At 46.7% G+C, this 17587-nt stretch overlaps 1 protein-coding gene across 2 annotated transcripts in view; it reads right to left on the bottom strand.

Moving 5' to 3' along the window:
- Positions 1-1205: 1205 nt before the first annotated feature.
- Positions 1206-17587, bottom strand: part of Tgfa (transforming growth factor, alpha) — a 93334-nt gene continuing 76952 nt past the window's right edge. For both annotated transcript variants that reach the window (XM_005385613.2, XM_005385614.2), the window contains exons 4-6: positions 9687-9836; positions 6806-6915; positions 1206-5042 (exon numbers count right to left, since the gene is read on the bottom strand). In XM_005385613.2, coding sequence (XP_005385670.1) covers positions 5035-5042; positions 6806-6915; positions 9687-9836 — 268 coding nt within the window. In that variant the 3' untranslated portion in view covers positions 1206-5034. The remainder of the gene's footprint in view (positions 5043-6805; positions 6916-9686; positions 9837-17587) is intronic.

Below are 17587 nucleotides of genomic sequence, written 5' to 3'. Positions count from 1 at the left end.
ATGCCACAGGTCAGAAAGAAACCCTGCAGTGTTCTTGAAGACTGAGTAAGATCACGAGCGAGATCAAACAAGTGTAGCAGGTTTCTCCCTTTCTCTCTCAAAAAGTGAGGAGAGGTTTTACTGAGAGACAGAAGCAGACCAGAGAACTCGAGACAAAGAGTTGCCTGGGTTCTCATCTTTCTGCAGATTAGGCTGGTCCTAAGCCCTCTAGGGTCTGCACAATGGGCTCCACATGCTCATATCTCATTGTAAAGAGCTTGACTCTTCTTTGGGGACCATGAATTCCCACCATCCAGCAGCTGTTTGACCCTGTTTTTCCATGAGGGGCTCATCTGTTGCATGTGTGAGGCCCACCCCTGGGTGAGGAGTATAGGGGGTTTACCATGGGTTTACAGGAACTAGGCCGACAGTTCCTGTAAGAGCAATTGCTTAGAGTTAGAGACGGGTGGTGGGGATCAGGCGTATTTGGGATATGACGGTGATGGGTAGGCTTGTCTATCTATCCTTTGTAGATGGAGTAGAGAAGATCCGAATAAAGGCCGCCATTGCTCTCTGATGGCTATTACACTTGAACCCAAAGGGATAAACTGTTTTACTCTCTCTGCAAAGATTCCATAGAGCTTTTCCTAAAAACATAGCCCTACACCCAAAATTGTCCCTTCATCGGGCCCTACAGCACTATGGTTCTCAAATTCGAACATGCATCAGAATCACCTGGAGGGCCACCCTTAAGAGTTTGGTAGGTCTGGGCTGGGACCTGAGGGTTTGCATTCCTAATAAGGTCTTTGGCCTCACCAATGCGGCTAATTTGGGACTACATTTTTGAGACTCACAGTTATTAACATATACTCTCTACCTTAAAATTTTGTGATTTGAATTTTGCTGAGAAATAGTCCAGAATTATTTTCTGCGTGACAGTCTGTCTTCCCAGCCAGATGTCCATTCCTTTGGGGCAGGGACTGTATGTTATATTTTTTTCTTACACATCAGTTAGGGTTGTTGAACACACGGTAGGTTAAATACTTAGAGATTGGGAAGAACTTCAGAGAACTTGACATTTTCAAGCAGACAGCAGCCAACCATGGTTATGTTCAGGTTTTGCACATTTTGCAAAAGATTATCTACTTTTTTCTCGAGTTCACATTCACAGAAAAAATTCATTTGTTTCAGCAATATCCTAATTACGTTAAAGAAAAACTCCAGTCTCGATTTAGGAAAAAAAAAGAATTCATTCCTTCATCCTTCCAAACAAGGTACAGCACAACTGAACAGCAATGCACATTTCTGAAAAAGACAACTGCATCTTATATTGCTCACTATTCTTTAAGTATAATTCAGATATTAAGGAAAATAGCTGCTAATCACATTAACACATTACAGAAATCAAAATTAACTTACCACACAAAATAAATTAAGACATTAAATATTAACCTTCTCAGTGCAACATATACAGAAGTCAGAGTAATGAGTTCTAAAAAAAGCATCAGGTTTGTATAATAAAGGTAATGAAAAGTTGAACATTTTGGTAAGTTATTACAGTAGGAAGAGGGGTTGCTTTTCAGTACTGTATGTGTGTGTGTGTGTGTGTGTGTGTGTGTGTGTGTGTGTTCATGTATACCATTACGTCTTTCAAAAAGTCTGGTAAGCTCAATGGCTAGAGAGGACACGTCTTATGTTAAAACACTGAAAACAAACACATGTGGTTTTCGTGAAGTACCCTGGTCCTGGGGTGTTGAATCATTCCTCTCCCCAAGGCTGGGCATGCTGGGAGAGCTGAAAGTCCAGAACCTACTAAGGGGCTGAGGCCTCCTGAGTAGCGTTAGGGCATCATTGGTCTATTCTTGCCAAGTTGCCTGGAAAAAACACCAGGAGCTCACAGGCTTTGGGAAACTGGCTTGGAGACACCAGGCAGTTTTCTATACCTGCAAAGAACATTTCTTCCCAAGAAGTTCTAGAACCACAAATCCTTCTCCCTCATCAGTGTGCATGGGTGAGTGTCAATCCCTCCCTTCTCCTTGCTCAGGAAAAAGGATCTTAGGGCCACCGTACCTACCTCTTCTGCTGGGACACATAATCAACTCACCCCTTGCTTTTCCTCACATGTATCTACCTGGACCCTAACTTCCAGTTTGGATTTGGCTGCTGTGTATTCTTCTATGTAGTTTCCTGCCAGTGTGTTTACTGTCGCAGCCTATAGGGCAGTGGGGAAATGCAGGCCCCGTTAAAGGTTTGGAGGTCTTTATCTAAAGTCTTTTCTGGGACAGTTACATTCTGGAAGAGTTACATTCTCCACTGCACCACTGCTTAGCAGGTCAGGCCTCTTGAACAGTTCCTTAATCATAGGAAACGCTTGGCTTTCTGAAGGGCAAGGACACAAGGATTTTGCAGAGATAGCTTACAAGATGCACTTTAAGCCTAAAAAGAGCATTTTTATAGTTAACCAAAGACCGACCCCTGCCAATAAATGGTATGGGGATCCAGTGCTTGTCTTCATTTGATTTCCCAAAGAGAAATTATCAAAACAATAAGGCTATTCTATCCTCAGACATGGACAATGGTCCAATCAAGCCCACTCAACCCAGCCTCAGACCTGCTGGCTTACAAGGACTAATCCAGAAGGTATTTCTGAAGGGCACACATTTGAGTTCAATGGATGTACAGGCACAAGGAAGGGAGCCCCAGCAGCTGGAAGCAGCTGAACCCTAGAACCAGAGAATTCACAGACACTAAATCTGAGGTCCTCACCGGGAGCCTTGGCTTCCACCTTCTGTCCATCACTATTTTCTTGCACCTCTGCGAAGTCTCTTGGATGCCAGCTACTGATAGCATTTTCAGGTGGACGCTAATCATTCACCCATGAGGTGAAGGAAGCTCCGAGACACATTTTCACATCAATCTATACTCCTTTAAAAGCGATCAGACCTCTCTCAAGCCAGGAAAAGATTGTCTTAAAGAAAAAAAGGGGAACTCAAGTTATAAACAAGTCATGCTCCTCTACTTTCTTTTTTTTTTGGATTTTCTCCGGTACCGGGAACCGAACTCACGACCTTGCGCTTGCCAGGCAGGCGCTTTTGCCGCTGAGCTAAATCCCCAGCCCCTCCTCTACTTTCATTGGTCTCTCTAAGCCAGAATCTGAGACTTCAGGGACTCTGATAAGAAAGCTGAGGGCATACTAGGGTCTAAAACCAGGGTCAATTGCTTGGTGTCTGAGCAGGGGGCCTTAGCCAAGCCTTGGCTCACATATCTGCTGCTAATAGGATTGACCCAAGGTATCCAAACTGGCACCTATTTTCTTTAATAGTTTAAAAACCTGGAGTGATGCCAGCTGCACTGTTAGGGGCTGGCTCCGACAGACTCAACTTTTGCATTTGATGCCTCTGGTGTGGCACCATTAAATAAATGCCAAACTTAAGCCACAAGTGAGATCATCGCCTTGATTGTAAAAACCAGATATTCACAGAAAAAGATTAGGGAAGAATAATTAGTGGGATGACAAAATTTCCCAGTAAAAATCAACTTGACATGCCAAAGACCCTTGCAAGGCATGGTAAGTTAGATGCACTGAGGGCTAAAAGGTGAAAATCTTTCACTTCTTAAATAGTAGTGAATAGTTTCTTCACATGAATATTGTATATATGATTTCGTTGTCATTCTGTTTCCAACTTTTAATGAAAGTTCTGAAGGATGAACTCCCAGCTGATCATTTGAAGGGACACACTGCTTTCCACAGGCTGGCCCAGCAGGTCAGAGTGTTCTCAAGTGCTCAGGAGAACAATTTCTACTCCTCTTGAGGGGAAAGTAAGAGGCTTGTTAGTGCTTTTGTTCACAAAACCGGCATTCTGAATGGAAAGGAAAAAAAAAAAAACCCACTGGAAGAGTTCTCTTAATGCTTAAAAATAAATAGGAAACTTAAATTTCTCCTTTAAAATAAAGCAACAAACCAACCAAGGAACAAAATGGAAAATAAAGGATTGGTCCCCTTTCATAGATTCAGCCTGAAATGCTGGCTGCTAATGCCCAAGCTGGGCTCACAAGTTAAACCATTTAATTACCAAGCAGTAGAGCATGTGTTGTGTTTACATGTGTCACACACATGAGGTCTCTTGTCCTCTCTCCCCAGCAGAGGGGCCAGATCCCTCCTGGAGTTGCTAAGTTTTCCAGCTGAATGTATCAGGGCATTTTCCTGCTTTTCTGTGTTCTTGATGGCATGACCTCTGGGCCGTGATTCTCACTCCTATCAGAACCATCCGCTGGTTCCATTTCTGTAGCCTCTGGTTTTAGCTGTCTCAGAGGCCAGTCATTTCTAATCAGTCTAAGTTTTCAGCCAGCAACCTACATCTTTAGTGTATAAGTCTGAAGGGGTGTGTGCTTTTTACATTGACTTAAAAGATTAAAAATAAAACCATTATCCGTCTAATAAATAAGAAATTGTCTTTGAGGGTAGCAACAACTTATGAAGGTCTTCAACATCATGTGTCCGTAGATGTCAGGTTGGTTGAGGGTCTGGTGGTCAGAGGACAGGGCTCCTCTTAAACCCAATGACTTCATGTAACAATAAGCCACTTCTCCTTCTTCGTTTCCGACACTGATTAACAGACGAGATGAGACAAAACAGCAAGAGCTATAGAATCTCTGGTATTAGGAAGGATTTTTTCATGGGGAGGTGGCCTATCAAGAAGAAAGTCTGGATCCATGGTTGGCAGGAGACAACTGCACACACACGGACTCAGACACCGCCTGATGCACACCTGATGTAGGCAAACAGGAAGGCCACCCCTTGGCAATTCTTGTTCTACCAGGCTTTAAATTGTGGTCCATTGATGTCTTCTCCAGGGCACACCAAATAACCCCAAGCAGACAGAGCTCTGACAAAGTTCTGAAGGCCCACACAAGACAAAACGCTGCCAAGTGAGGATGGGCAACTGAGGAAAGGTCCGCTGGCCCATCCCGGGCACCCCTGGTGCTGCTGTCCTAAAGAAGGCCTTTCTTCATTGGTTGCCACAGTCTACCTGGCCAAATTCTTCCTCTGGCTCTTCAGACCACTGGGAGGAAAGAAAAACATGTTAGGCATTGTGGGCCAGGCTCCTGCCATGCTGGGAAAAAGAGCTTGGGACAAAGAGTTGGAGATGGCATCAGCCAATGTCACCAGTTTCTCTTGGGCAGTTACACCCAAATTCCAATTCTGCTAGTTCAACCTCAGAGGCAGCAACTTTTGCAATTGTATTTTCAGGGCCAGAGGACACCAGAAGGCTGATGAAAAATGCAATGGGTTGTAGCAGAAGAGATGGGGATAGGGATGGTGGGTGCACCCTGTTGTAGCTGGGTGTCAACCTAGCTTGCGGCTGGGTCCCCTGCAAAGGGTGGCTTGGTGGGCAGCTCAGGAGCTGGTTAAGGGCCTGGTACTAGCACACCTTCCTCTTAGGCTATTACAAGAATGGACCCACTATTTTTCAGTACGTAAGCCCTCAGGGGCTCCTCTGCGGCTTGCACAGTAAGGCAGCATGGACAGAATCCTCAGCTCCCGAGTCAAGCTCAGCCTAGACATCTGTCTGCCTTGATCTTTCCTGTAGTTCCTCTAGAGGTGTGGAGGGGGACAACCTGGCCCAGGGATGAATCACATCTCCAACAGGGCTCAGGAGTAAGCACCCCCAGTTTACCCATCCTTTAGGCTCAGCAGACCTCCCTGGCCCCTTGGAGGGGCATGAATCATCTCAGGGAGAGGGGGGTTCAGTCTTGGTGGTCATCTCCGCCAGGCCAGACCCATTCCCTCTCACAGCTAACTTCTCAGTATGGGGAAAGAAGTAACATTAACAAGAAACTTTACCCAAGTGATTCCAGCTCACTACAATTAGACCTCCAGCTCCCTACAAGCCAGATTACTATCATAATTAATGAACACAGGAGTGTCTGACATCCCAGTCACAGTTCTCCCTACCCCCTTCCAAGCAACCTTGAGCTTCTGCAATGCCAGCTGCTGCCTAGGGAAGGACAGTCCAGGTAGATTAGCCTTTGGTGATTGTCTTCTGATCCTGTACTTCCTCAAAAGGAAGTTTAATTTATAATTGGTTCTCTTGGACAAAAGTATACCCTAGGATAGCTTGTTGATGTGGGTGAGATTTTTCAGGACCTGGTTAGATAAAGGAATTATTCAACTCCAGGGCCCAACAGTCAGTGATTTCAAAGCTACCAGTTTGGACCCATATCCAGATGTCCATCTACTTCATAGATATTAGTGAAATTCCTAAAACAATGTTAGACTTAATGAAAATCATTGGATCTAAAAGTTTGGAGGGTTCTGAGAGTCCTTTTGTAGGTCAAACTCTTCCATTGACCAGTGGAAAGGGGGACATGTCTTTCTTCGTGGGAAGACAGTGAATATCTGTTATATGTCTACAATTTGGGATACACTACGCCAGTGGTGGCAAACTTATGACACATGTGCTGCAGTTGTTATGTGCTGAAAGCTCTAAAATGTCCACCATCACTGCATTATGCTTTGTGTGTCAGGTCTGTACTCACCTAATTTGAACACCATCTTTTAAAAAGGAAACAGGCAGTATGATGTTAAGTGATGTGCCAAAGGTCACACAGTCACCAGCAAGGATGAAAGAGCTCCCTTCTAAATCAAACACACCTTAGAATGAACCAAACCTGATCTAGTAGAATAGAACAGCCTCTCCTTTCCTCCTCCTGGCCTCATTGTCCTGGAACTTGGGTCCTATTGTGGAGGAAGGGCTCACTTTCTCTACCTGGTACTGCCTTCCAGGAAAGAAAAGGCTCCTTCTACCTTGAAGCCCCCCTTTACCTGTTTCTGAGTGACAGCAGGAGGTTCTTCCTTTCAGGAGGGCGCTGGGCTTCTCATGCCTGCAGACGAGAGCACGACACCACTCACAGTGCTTTCGGACCTGGCAGCAGCTGCAAAGACCCAGAGAAGACCGTCTGAGCTGGAGTGAGGCAGGAGAGCCTGGTAGGAAGTCCTGGCTGAGCAGCTCTGGTCTCCCAAGCATCCTTTCCCCAGGGGCCTCTAAGATTTGGAGCTGAAGGCCTTGTAGAGTAGTGGCCCTCTGGGGTAGATTCTGGCCACCAACAATAGCACCTGTTGGTTACCCCACAGTACCAACACCATTTCTGCTCTAGAGTTGCTGGGTCACCTGGTTCCCACTTCCCTGGCTGTCAGAGGGGACTGGTCATCCACCACCTTCTTTTTCCATAAAGAACCAGTTAATAAACCTTACAAATGCAGGAAGAGCCTTGTGACAACCATGAGGACTAGTACTAAGCAGCTCCCTCTGGTTGGCAGGGCTGTGAGGAATCAAGAGTTCATTCATCAGGTATCAGCCTGCAGTGGAGCAGGAAATTTGGATGTGCTGAGTTGATTCACACAAGAATGAGTTAACAAGGGCTTTGAGTCCTCCTTTAAGGACTGAACTGAGTTTTGGAAATCCAATCTCTCTGTAGTCTTATGTTACCCGGAGCTGGGAGGCAACAGGGTTAAGAGGACTCCTACGTCCCTCTGTGGGCAGTAATGAGCAGTTTTCAGTTAGGAAAAACAACCACAGAACCCAAAAGAAGAACAGAGAACATTAACCACCTAGAGACAACAGCAGCTGATATCAGCGGAGACTTCATTCCCTCTCATTCAAACCTTAACATATGTACAATCTATGCAGCTGCAGACTGGGGCTGGGAGAAGTTTTGCAGCTGACATGAGCCCAAAGGCAGATGAGGAAACAAGCTAGGGGTTGTACTTCTCTTGGTGCTAGGTAGCATTTCACAGTCTCTACCCCAGCCCCTCTTTTTCCGCCCTGTCCTGGGACACAAAGCTTGAAAAGTTACTAAGCCTTTGAATCTTTGGGCAGCAGCGCTGAGAAGGGGCCTTGAGATCTTGCCCAACCCGCCCAGTCACAGGTAGAAAATAAGAGGCTACCGCTGTTGGTTTGCTAGGACACCGGGGTCCTCCTAACTTACAGAGTCTGGGCTGGGATCAGCTCATCTCACACCAGAAGAATATAAAGATCTTAATTCCAGACCCATGAACGACCCTTTCTTGTAGCCACTAGCCAGGAAGGCATGCCTTGGTCGCTTCCCAGTCAGAAGTGTCCCAGGACTTTGGAATCAAGGCCTCTAGATCCCTCTAGCATGGGTGGAGCTGGTGCCACCCTAGACTGTGCAACTTAGCAGGGCCACCAGCAACCAGCGGCCTAAAGAGGCTTAGTCTCTGGCAGGGGCAGGCTGGGAAGAGACAGAGGGGAGGTGGGACTGGCTGTCTCCAGGGGAATAAGAGATACTGTCCAGGTATCTAGATTGTTCCTGGCAAAATTAGCTTTCAAGTCCCTTTGAGGAGGTCCAAGTGGGCCCCCAGCCTTTTCTAAGGATCAGGGATCCTCTTGGCTATGGAAATAGTGCTATAGAAGTGCCAGGTGGGCACATCCAGTTAGCTGGCCATGGTAAGTGAGGCCAGTGGCCTGTTAGGTGGCTTTCACTCTCTCAGGGAAGGTCTCTGTGATGGGTATAGCCCGGACTGTGCCCCAGCCTGAGCCAACACCGTTTTTCCATTTCCTGCAAACACGCTTTCCCAAGGTACCTGCAAGTGGAGTGGAACTCACTTAGGAGGAAGGAAAGGCCTACCTCGTTCGGAGCGCCTCCCTTCCCACTTAGTGCTGGCTCAGACCAAGAGAAGGAGGCGAGAAGTTGTGGCAACTGCCAAGGTTGGAGCTCCAAGTGGCACTTCATTTTCTGTCAGAACCAGGGGCATGTGCTTTAGATGGCCCAATAACATGGACCAACAAACCAACAGGACAGAGTCTCTTATTTGTCTGTGTGAACCTAGACGACCCCAGGAGGCTAAAGCCTGGCTTCTGGCATTAGCATATAACTGCTTGCTCCAGCCATCCACTTACCATCTCTACTGTGAGTCAACCTGCACTGAGCTGACCTATGGATGCCTGGCGCTTGTCGCATGAGGTATAAACCCTCTGACAGTTTGCCCTGTGACTTGGACTCTAGATATTTCCAGGGAATAAATCTGGCCTGGTGCCAGGCGCTAGGAACACAATACTATTCCCAGTCTCAGACACCGCAGAGCACTGCAGGATACGGGTTAAAATAAAAATGGGGCTAAGACACTCCTGAAGAGGTGTCCCTTGGTCTAACAGCTTCCTGGAGGATACAACACAGAAGCTGGAATTTGGAGGATGAACAAGGGCAGAGTGGTAGAGAAAGAAGATCCATGCAGAGTGGTGCTTGTCAGCTCGTAATAATATCAGCAGTGGTCTTTGATGTGACTTTAGAATTTACAAAGTTCTTTCTGCAGAAAGTGCTTTTGCTACTATCCAAAGGAGCCTGGGAGCTGTTTCCAGTTCTGTCTGGAGCACCACCCTATTTCGTCACTATTTTGAAGCCTCTAAACCTAACCGTGGAGAAGAAGCATGCCTTTGGTCTGACGCTGGCTTCTAGCAGTACACAGACCCCCTGAGGGGACCTGTCCAGGGTGCTCCGGGCCTTGACCCAGCTTGGCTGCCACATGGTGCCAAGAGTCATCAAAGTTCCTCCTAGCTTTGCTGACATCACTCAGACTTCACAGCAATCAGCCGTGCTGAGGCGGCTCTGGTATGAGGTCCTGCTGCACATGTCCCTGCTGGGGCAGGCAGGCAGAGCATCTGACCTGAGGGGCAGCAGACACTCACTGTATCAGCACACACGCGATGATGAGGACAGCCAGGGCCACGATGGAGACCACCACCAGGGCGGTGATGGCTTGTTTCTTCTGACTGGCGGCCACCACGGCCAGGAGATCTGCGTGCTCACAGCGTGCGCCGACGTACCCAGAATGGCAGCTGGGGGAGAAAGGAATGTTAGCATGCTCCTAAAAGAAGGCCTTTGCCTCAGATCAGGAAGGGCTGGGCCACAGGGAGCCAGAGCCCAGAGGAACCCCTCCAGCCTTTGCTAAGGGAAACAATGTTGGGAATAAAATAATCCTCCTCCCCTGCCACAGGCACTGCTTGCCCAGAGGAGAGAAACCAATTCTCTTCATTCCCTGGGGATGAAAGGTGCTGCGAAGCACTTTGTGTTATTGTTACTCTGTCAATTCTTGTAGGAAACAAAGGCAGCAAAGGTGTTTATGAGAAGATCTTCATTTTGGCAGTTCTGAAGATGCAGGTTATTTTCAAACCAAGTATAGCATATTGAGAAATTCTGAGGAGAGAGAGTAAACATGCTAAGTTAGTTGAGGACATAGGATGTGCTTAGCTTTTTTTTTTTTTAACCCTCCTCATCAAGTTTAATTAGTCCTGCAAGTATCCAGGTATGCAGGGAATATCCTAGGGTGTAGCCTGGGTAGGGGATAATGGAGAGGGAGCCCTGGCCCAGGGACGAATCACATCTCCAACAGGGCTCAGGAGTAAGCACCCCCAGTTTACCAATCCTTTAGGCTCAGCAGACCTTCCTGGCCCCTTGAGGGGCATGAATCATCTCAGGGAGACAGGAGTTCAGTCTTGGTGGTCATCTCCAAGGTGATGGGTTAACCCTTACCACCTCCTTGCTGCTGTAGGTCTGGAACCCTGGTGTCCTCACATTCAACAATACCGGGCCTACCTCTACTACAGTGCTATGAGGACATAAGCAAGGTCATACATGGATGTGCATGTAGTTGACATGTGTGCTGGTACATGCATCACCAACAAAAGGTAAGGAACAATGTCAGTCTGAGCTGCCCTGGTTTCACTCATGGCAATAGAGCCTTCTGCCACGCACAGTGAGTTTTCACCTGCTGACTCTCCAGCATGTGCCCCAGCCAGGATGAAACGTTGGGCATCTCCTTCTACAGGCATCTTCCCCACAAGCACATGATTCTTTTCAACAGAAGATAATTGGCTTACACACTGGTCCTTTTTAATTGTTACTGAAAATATCTGCTTGCCACTTTTAGGGACTTCCTTGAGGGACAGGTCCACATCTCAGGCTGGATGTGAAGTTGTGTCTCTCCTTCCATACAGCAATGATAGCTAAGTTTTTTTCTTTAAAGAGTCAGTCTTTTGATTAGCCAACTGTAACTTTCACTTATGGATTAAAAGGCCTCTGAAGAACAAGGAAAACTAAAAGGGAATTAACAGTCCTGAGGCACCTGCCATTGTGCCAGGCTGGCCGCAGGGCCATTATACTTGTGTTATTACTGATCCTGGACCACTGGGCCCTAGAGGGAAGAAAAGTGCTCGAAGCCACTTGCCGAATGTCACAGACTGGGAAATAAGGTGTACAAGCTTTCCCTACCTTATTTAAATGCAATTGTTATTTTAAATCCAGGCATGTGTTCTTTGGTTAAGGATTTTATATTGAAAATATATTTTCTCATTTAGTCACTGCATGCAAAAATCAAGTCACTGTCTGCCTGGTACCTGATCTTCTAGGGACTACAAAAGGGTTGGTACCAGGTCTGCTGAGTCTGGGCCCACTCCCACTCCCCAACTGCTGTGGCCACACAGTAGATCAAGACTGGGCTGGGAGCTTAAGAGTAAACCCTTGATCAAATCTGGCTTTTGGTTTAGTCCCTAATCTTGAAAGGGCAAAGACATTTGAGAGTTTTAACTGAGCAAGGTACACAGGGTTTGCAGGGTACACAGTGTTTGGTAAGGAAGGAGGTTGAGAGGAATCGGGTGGGGTGGAAAAGGCCCTGCGTAGTTCTCTACAGAACAGGGCATGGAGAACAGGGCCTGGTACATGGAGGATCACAGAAGAAGGTGTGGGGCAATCTCTACTACAAGGCTTCTCCTGAAGAAGAATTTAGATCGCCAACATCTGAATAACACTGACTCACTAACTCTCACAGCTCAGGGCAATGAGACTGGGCAGGCATGTGTTCGTTTTTATTTACCCCATGGTTCTGGGGAATGTAGCCAGGGATTGTAGCTGAGCTGTTTCCAGTCCTTTTGTTTTAATTTTTAAATTTTGATACAAGGTCTAAGTTGCCCAAGTTGGCCTCAAACTTGTAATCTTCCTACTGCAGCCTCCTGAGTAGCTAGGATTACAGGTGTGTGCCTCATCTGTGTTGTTTGTTTGGTCTGGTTTAATTTTAATAAAACTACTCAAAGGCCCAAGTAGAGAAACAGCGCATCTAGTTGGCACTGGCCCTTGCCCTCTCAGGGGAAAGTGACAGCAGACCCGACTGAAGGTAGAGGGGTGATTAGCAATTGGCTCAGGCATGCAGAATTCTAAGTGGTCAGTGTCTAAAGAACACTGGGCAAAACGTCCCTCCTCCAGCCCATCCCCAGGGTTTTACTCTACACTGATCACTCTCTGCATTCCAGATTTGTGTCTAAGTTCCCCTGCATGATATGCCCTCCCTGCAGGGTCCTCATCTACCCTCTCCACCTTATCCTCCACCAAGTTGTGTTGCCTCACACCCCATAAACCCAGTATTAACCCCACGTGCTGCACCTAGCACAGTGCTCAGCACACAGGCACTCAGGGCATACCCGCAGAATGAATGAGGGGCTTCCTGCCACCTGCCCACTCTCAACTCCTGTTTTCTTCTCTGCCTTACTGTCCTCCTCAGACTCCACCTCAAAGACCACATTCTCTAAAAATACATACTTTACACGCTCATTTCTTTGTCCAGTCACACATCCATCCATTTTTCTATAGCTCCTTCAATGGCTTTCCCCTGCCCTCCTTTCAACCCCCACATGACCATGTCTGTCCCCTCTCTTCCCACTGTCCTTGCTCCATCTTGGAGGGCAGGGTCTGATTCTACAAAATATCCTGCTTCTCAGTTGCTCTTTATGGGGAGGGAAGTAAAGGGGTTTGGTGATATCCTTTCTTTAAAAACATTTTCAAGCTTCATATTAATGTCAGATTTAATGATGGTGATTATTTTAGGCACAAGTCACCTAAAGAGGAAGAAGAGGCACTTTACCTGGCTACAGATGAGTCACAAATGACTCAGGTGCTGTCCTCTCCTTTACCTCAGTCAGGCACTGGCTCCTACCCAGCTGCACATTGGAATCACCCAGGAAGCTCTGGAAACAGCCAGGGCCATGGCCACACCCCTGAATATGCTCATCTAATTGGTCTGGGCACCAGGTGCTCCTAGCCAGCAGCCAGGCCTCAGAGCTACAGGGCTACCACTGAAACACACAGAACCAAGAGCCAACAAGTCCCAAATCTGCCAGTTCCCCTTTCTCCTCCCTCACCTCAATATTTTCCCAGGGTGGAGGCTATAAAATAGGCCCTGCACATCAGATCCTGGAGAAATGGTAGCTATTGCTCCCCCTCAAGTTAAGAAAGGAATCTGAACAAATAGCAGTTACTTTACAAAGGGGAATGGGAGCCGCATTACTGAACATTTTCATATGTCACTTGACCATTCAGTTTCTTGTCTAGAGTGAGTTTGGAGAGCCAGTGACAGCCATTTGTCTAACACAAGAGTGCGCAACACTGTCTTGTCTTTGTAATTCTGAAACTGAGGCTGATGGCCTCAACATTCAGACTGGTGGCCTACAATAAAAACAGAAAAGAAACAACTGAAAGAGGAAAAAAAGAGAGAGCAAAGCCAAGGAAGGATCAGGAGCTGCAAAAGGACCCATGGAGGCGGGGGATAAAAGGTGAATGCCTCAGCCAATGGGTCCCGGAGGTTTTTCACTTTGTTGCTGATTCAGTGTAAAGGTTGTGTTGCTGCTATTCTTAGGTGCAAACATTGTGGCTGTGGGCCTATTTTAACATTAAAAATTCAACTGCCTGTGAAATGCCTTTTTCTTCTGTTGAGAGCCTTAGGGTTTTCTTAAGTCCCGCACTTCGCTTGGTTCACGGTGCCCTTTTCAAATGCTGAGAAATACAGTCATGCATGTAGAGCTATGTTCTGAACTTTTATCTTTCTTTAGGACAAATTTTCCACAACTAGAAAATGAATGTTTCTAAGCAAATTGGAAAGTATATATATCAGAAAGAAAAAGAAAAAGGAAACAAGAAAGCTCAAACCATTGCACCCTAACTCCAAGTGGCGGTCCAAAAGTTTTAAAGTTTATAGTTTTAAACATAGTTATTTTTACAATTTCTTGTATGAGAAATATCAACTTATATAAAATTTCTTCACTATTTTACTAGCCTATTAAAAGCACTTGCACAGTAATTTATGTACCTTATTTGCTTTACCAAATTGTTACCATTTAGATCATAACCAGTTGTGATATAAGTAATGCCAGGAAATAACTTTGTGCACACGTCTTTGTTTGTATTTGAGATTAGTCCCAAGGACAGAGTCCCAAAAGTAGGCTCCACATGGCATAGACTCTGCGCCAAACTGTCATGGGTTCCTAACCCCGTCTTTATTTCCTGCCTGTATGGCCTTGAGCAAGTTACTTCACCTTTCTGTGCCACAGATTCTGCATCTTTAAAATGCAATAATAATAAGACCTAGCCCATAGAGTTATGAGCATTAAATGAGTTAGTATCTCCCATAGTGTAAGAAGTAAGTGCCCGACACAAAGAAGGGCTATGCAAGTGCTAAAAATATGGAGAAAAGGATGGGTCTATTTTTAGTGCTCTTGAAATGTTATCTTTATTTGCAGCGATGTACCCTTAGGCTGAAGACTAGGACCCTGATTATTAGCCAAGGCTTTTGGCATAGGTTCCAAGATAAACTACAAGCGTCCAAGAAAAGTTTGAAATAGTTTTAGAGATGTTTTACACATAAGATTAAATTTAGAGATAATAAAATCCATTATCTATTTTGAAGATGTAGTGTACACCTACTTGCCTTTAACATGAACAATCCCGCAGAGCCGGGGTGAGCGTGGGTAAATGAGGCACAACAGCATGTGTGTTGGGCTGACCAATTCTTAGCCTCTCAAGAGCTAGATTCACCCAGTGGGATAATCTCTCCAGGCTGCAGCTGGGAGAAAGGACCGCAGGCAGAGCTCCCTTTGCTGCTCTGGGCTAAGGATCGCATGGCATACCTGCCCTCAGCAGGACCTACCGCTGTCCCTGAGCCATGGTGATGGGGACAGTGGTGCTGATATGCTAGTGATCATGCCCAGAGCAGCTGCAGTAGCAAACACTTGCTCTTACACTGTCACGGGAGCAGGGCTTGGAGGTTCTCTAGTGCCATCTCCTAGAGCTTGCAGTGACGATGACGGAAAGTCTCTATCTGAGCCATGGGCCACTTGGTGGTGCCGAGTGCTTAAAATGTGGCTAGTGTGATTAAGAAGCTAAATCTTAATTAATTAAATCAATTAATATAAACAGTTCCACCTGTCTAACGGCTCTTGGCCTGGACAGCAATTGCTTTCTATGAGGATTGTCACTGAGCCCTCATTACAAGCCTGTAAAGTGTTAGCACTCCCATTTTGTACACAAAGAAATTGAGGCTTAATGGGGCTAAGTCATTTGTATAAGAGACTCAGCTGGACTTTCGCCCAGGTCTGGCCTTCAAATCCGTGTCTTTAACCTCATTATCCTGCCTGGTGACCCTCTCTGCTTTAGGGGGAGGCAGGTCCAGAACAAGGACACACACTGTCTCCAGACCTGCGGTTGTGAGTGATGCCGTATCAATCAGCCCCGCCTTCCCCACTGGCTGGTTGTTGAGATGAAAGTAGATCCATATACAGTGGCTCATGTGCCCATAGGAACTCATCCCTCCCAACCCCGCCAACTGAGTCTCGGTCACAGGGCAGCCTGCTTGTAACTGATGGTGGCTGCATCTCTCTGTTTGTTCAGATTCTACTGGAATGTACTGTGGCCAGGGCCATGTGGAATGTTTTCCTTGGCTGATGGTAATGTGTTTTCACGCTTCGCTATGGGAAAGTTGTCAAGGAGCTCTGTCACTGAGGAGTGTTTTGGACAGGTGAGAAACTTCAAACTAGTTGCCTCTGGTTGCCGACATGAGAACCCTTACAACCTGTCACCTGGGTGGCTTGCTCGACTGTTTTCCTTTGTTTGAAGGCTTCTGCAGGCAGTAGACCAACAGTTTGAGGAATCTGCCTCAGGGAGAATTGGTGTCCCAGCCTCGTCCCACTTCTATAGCCTCACTGTCTCGGCACATTCTTCCCATCTGTTTTCTGATAATGACTGGATCCAAGTGGAGACTCACTACAGGCAGCCCTCACTGTGCAGATGGACAAGCCGGGGCTCATCTGGAGCAAAAATGTTTGGGGGTGATTTTCACTATCTAGATATTTGTTTTATGGTTGCTTCCTCACTTTATGGTATATAATGCCATTTTAAGTTTTCTGGAGACCTAAAGATTATTCTCATGGAAGAGCTTCTAAGGATGGCAATATTTGAGAAAGAGATCTCTCTTTCAAGGCTGTGATCTTGGCTCGCTATCAGTTCTTCATCAGGTCATGACAGACGAGGCCGTACCTCCAGCTATGTCAGTTTTATTGACCAGAATGTCGTATGTGTCAGCTTCCCAAAGCTTGGGTGGTTCTTAATAGCAGGGACAGAACGTTCTGGCTTTCTCTGCACAGACGGCATAGAGTTTCTGGTCTAGTGGGAATTAATTAGAACATTCTTCTAGTTACTGTACATACAAGAAGGTATAGGTGTGGTCCTGTCTTCCTGAGCTTCGGAGCCAGCAGGAGCGCAAGGGAGGCAAATGGAGCCCTGCACCAGAGCTAAGGACTTGGCTTGCTAGGCTGTGCTGCCTTAGAGCAATAAGCACGTGGGATGCTATGTCATTCTCTGTGCCCACCGCCCCCTGTCTCAGCGCTGGAGGGGCCTTCAGATAATCCTGTCTTGGGGGCTGAATACTTGCTGCTCTTAGGGGTCATGGGACAGCTGAAGGGAGCCACGTGGCTAGGCTAAGCAGGTGCTGGAGACCAGCTTTCTGCTGCGATATTGGAGTGTACTGGAGAGAGGTGGGGACCAGAGAACTGGGGAGAGCAAGCCTGTCTGTGGTGGTGGTGGGCACCCCTGAGTCCCGCCATTCTTCTGCTTATTCTGCAGGGACATGCGGGACCTGACTTCTAAAATGCTGACAACTAATTAAAGGCATGGAAGTACAATGTGGAGCATCACTTACTGCTACATACAACGTATCTGGGCTGAACGCTGTCCCTGGGCTGCCAAGATCCAGCGGGAGAACTGAGGTAAAGGGGTGGTAACTGTTTGCATTGTCATGCCTTCCCCAGGTGATCAGCTTCTCCAGGTTGCCAGGCTGTCTTGGCTGTCTCCCATTCTGTGCGCTTGGCCCGTAGGAAGGACTTGTTAAGAGCCTGTGGTCAGGCTTGAGCCTGTGGTTCCACTTGCACGTGGAAATGACCTGATCTTTCTCTGGAGGAAGGTTTATCTGCAAGGGGAAGATGCTCACATCTTCTTGGGGAAAAATAAGCATAGTGATTTGAGGTGAATTTTGAGAACTGAGGCAGGGTACCCTTCGGACAGAAGCTGAGAGCATGGGTTTTGGGGCTGGAATGATGGGACTGAATCTCACCTTCGCCACCTTCTAGTTCTCGGATTCTCAGCAAGTTGCTTACCTTCTTTGAGCTTCAATTTTTTCACTTCTACAATGTGGGCAATAATCCCTACTGGAAAGGGAAGTTATAAGGATGCCATGAGAGACTGTATGTGCAGTGCTGAGTACCATGCCTGGCAT

Source organism: Chinchilla lanigera, unplaced genomic scaffold (genome assembly GCF_000276665.1).
Source record: "Chinchilla lanigera isolate Chin_1 unplaced genomic scaffold, ChiLan1.0 scaffold00023, whole genome shotgun sequence".
NCBI lineage: Eukaryota > Metazoa > Chordata > Mammalia > Rodentia > Chinchillidae > Chinchilla > Chinchilla lanigera.
The sequence above is the reverse complement of the archived record's forward strand: the minus strand, read 5'-3'. Positions and strand labels throughout refer to the sequence as shown.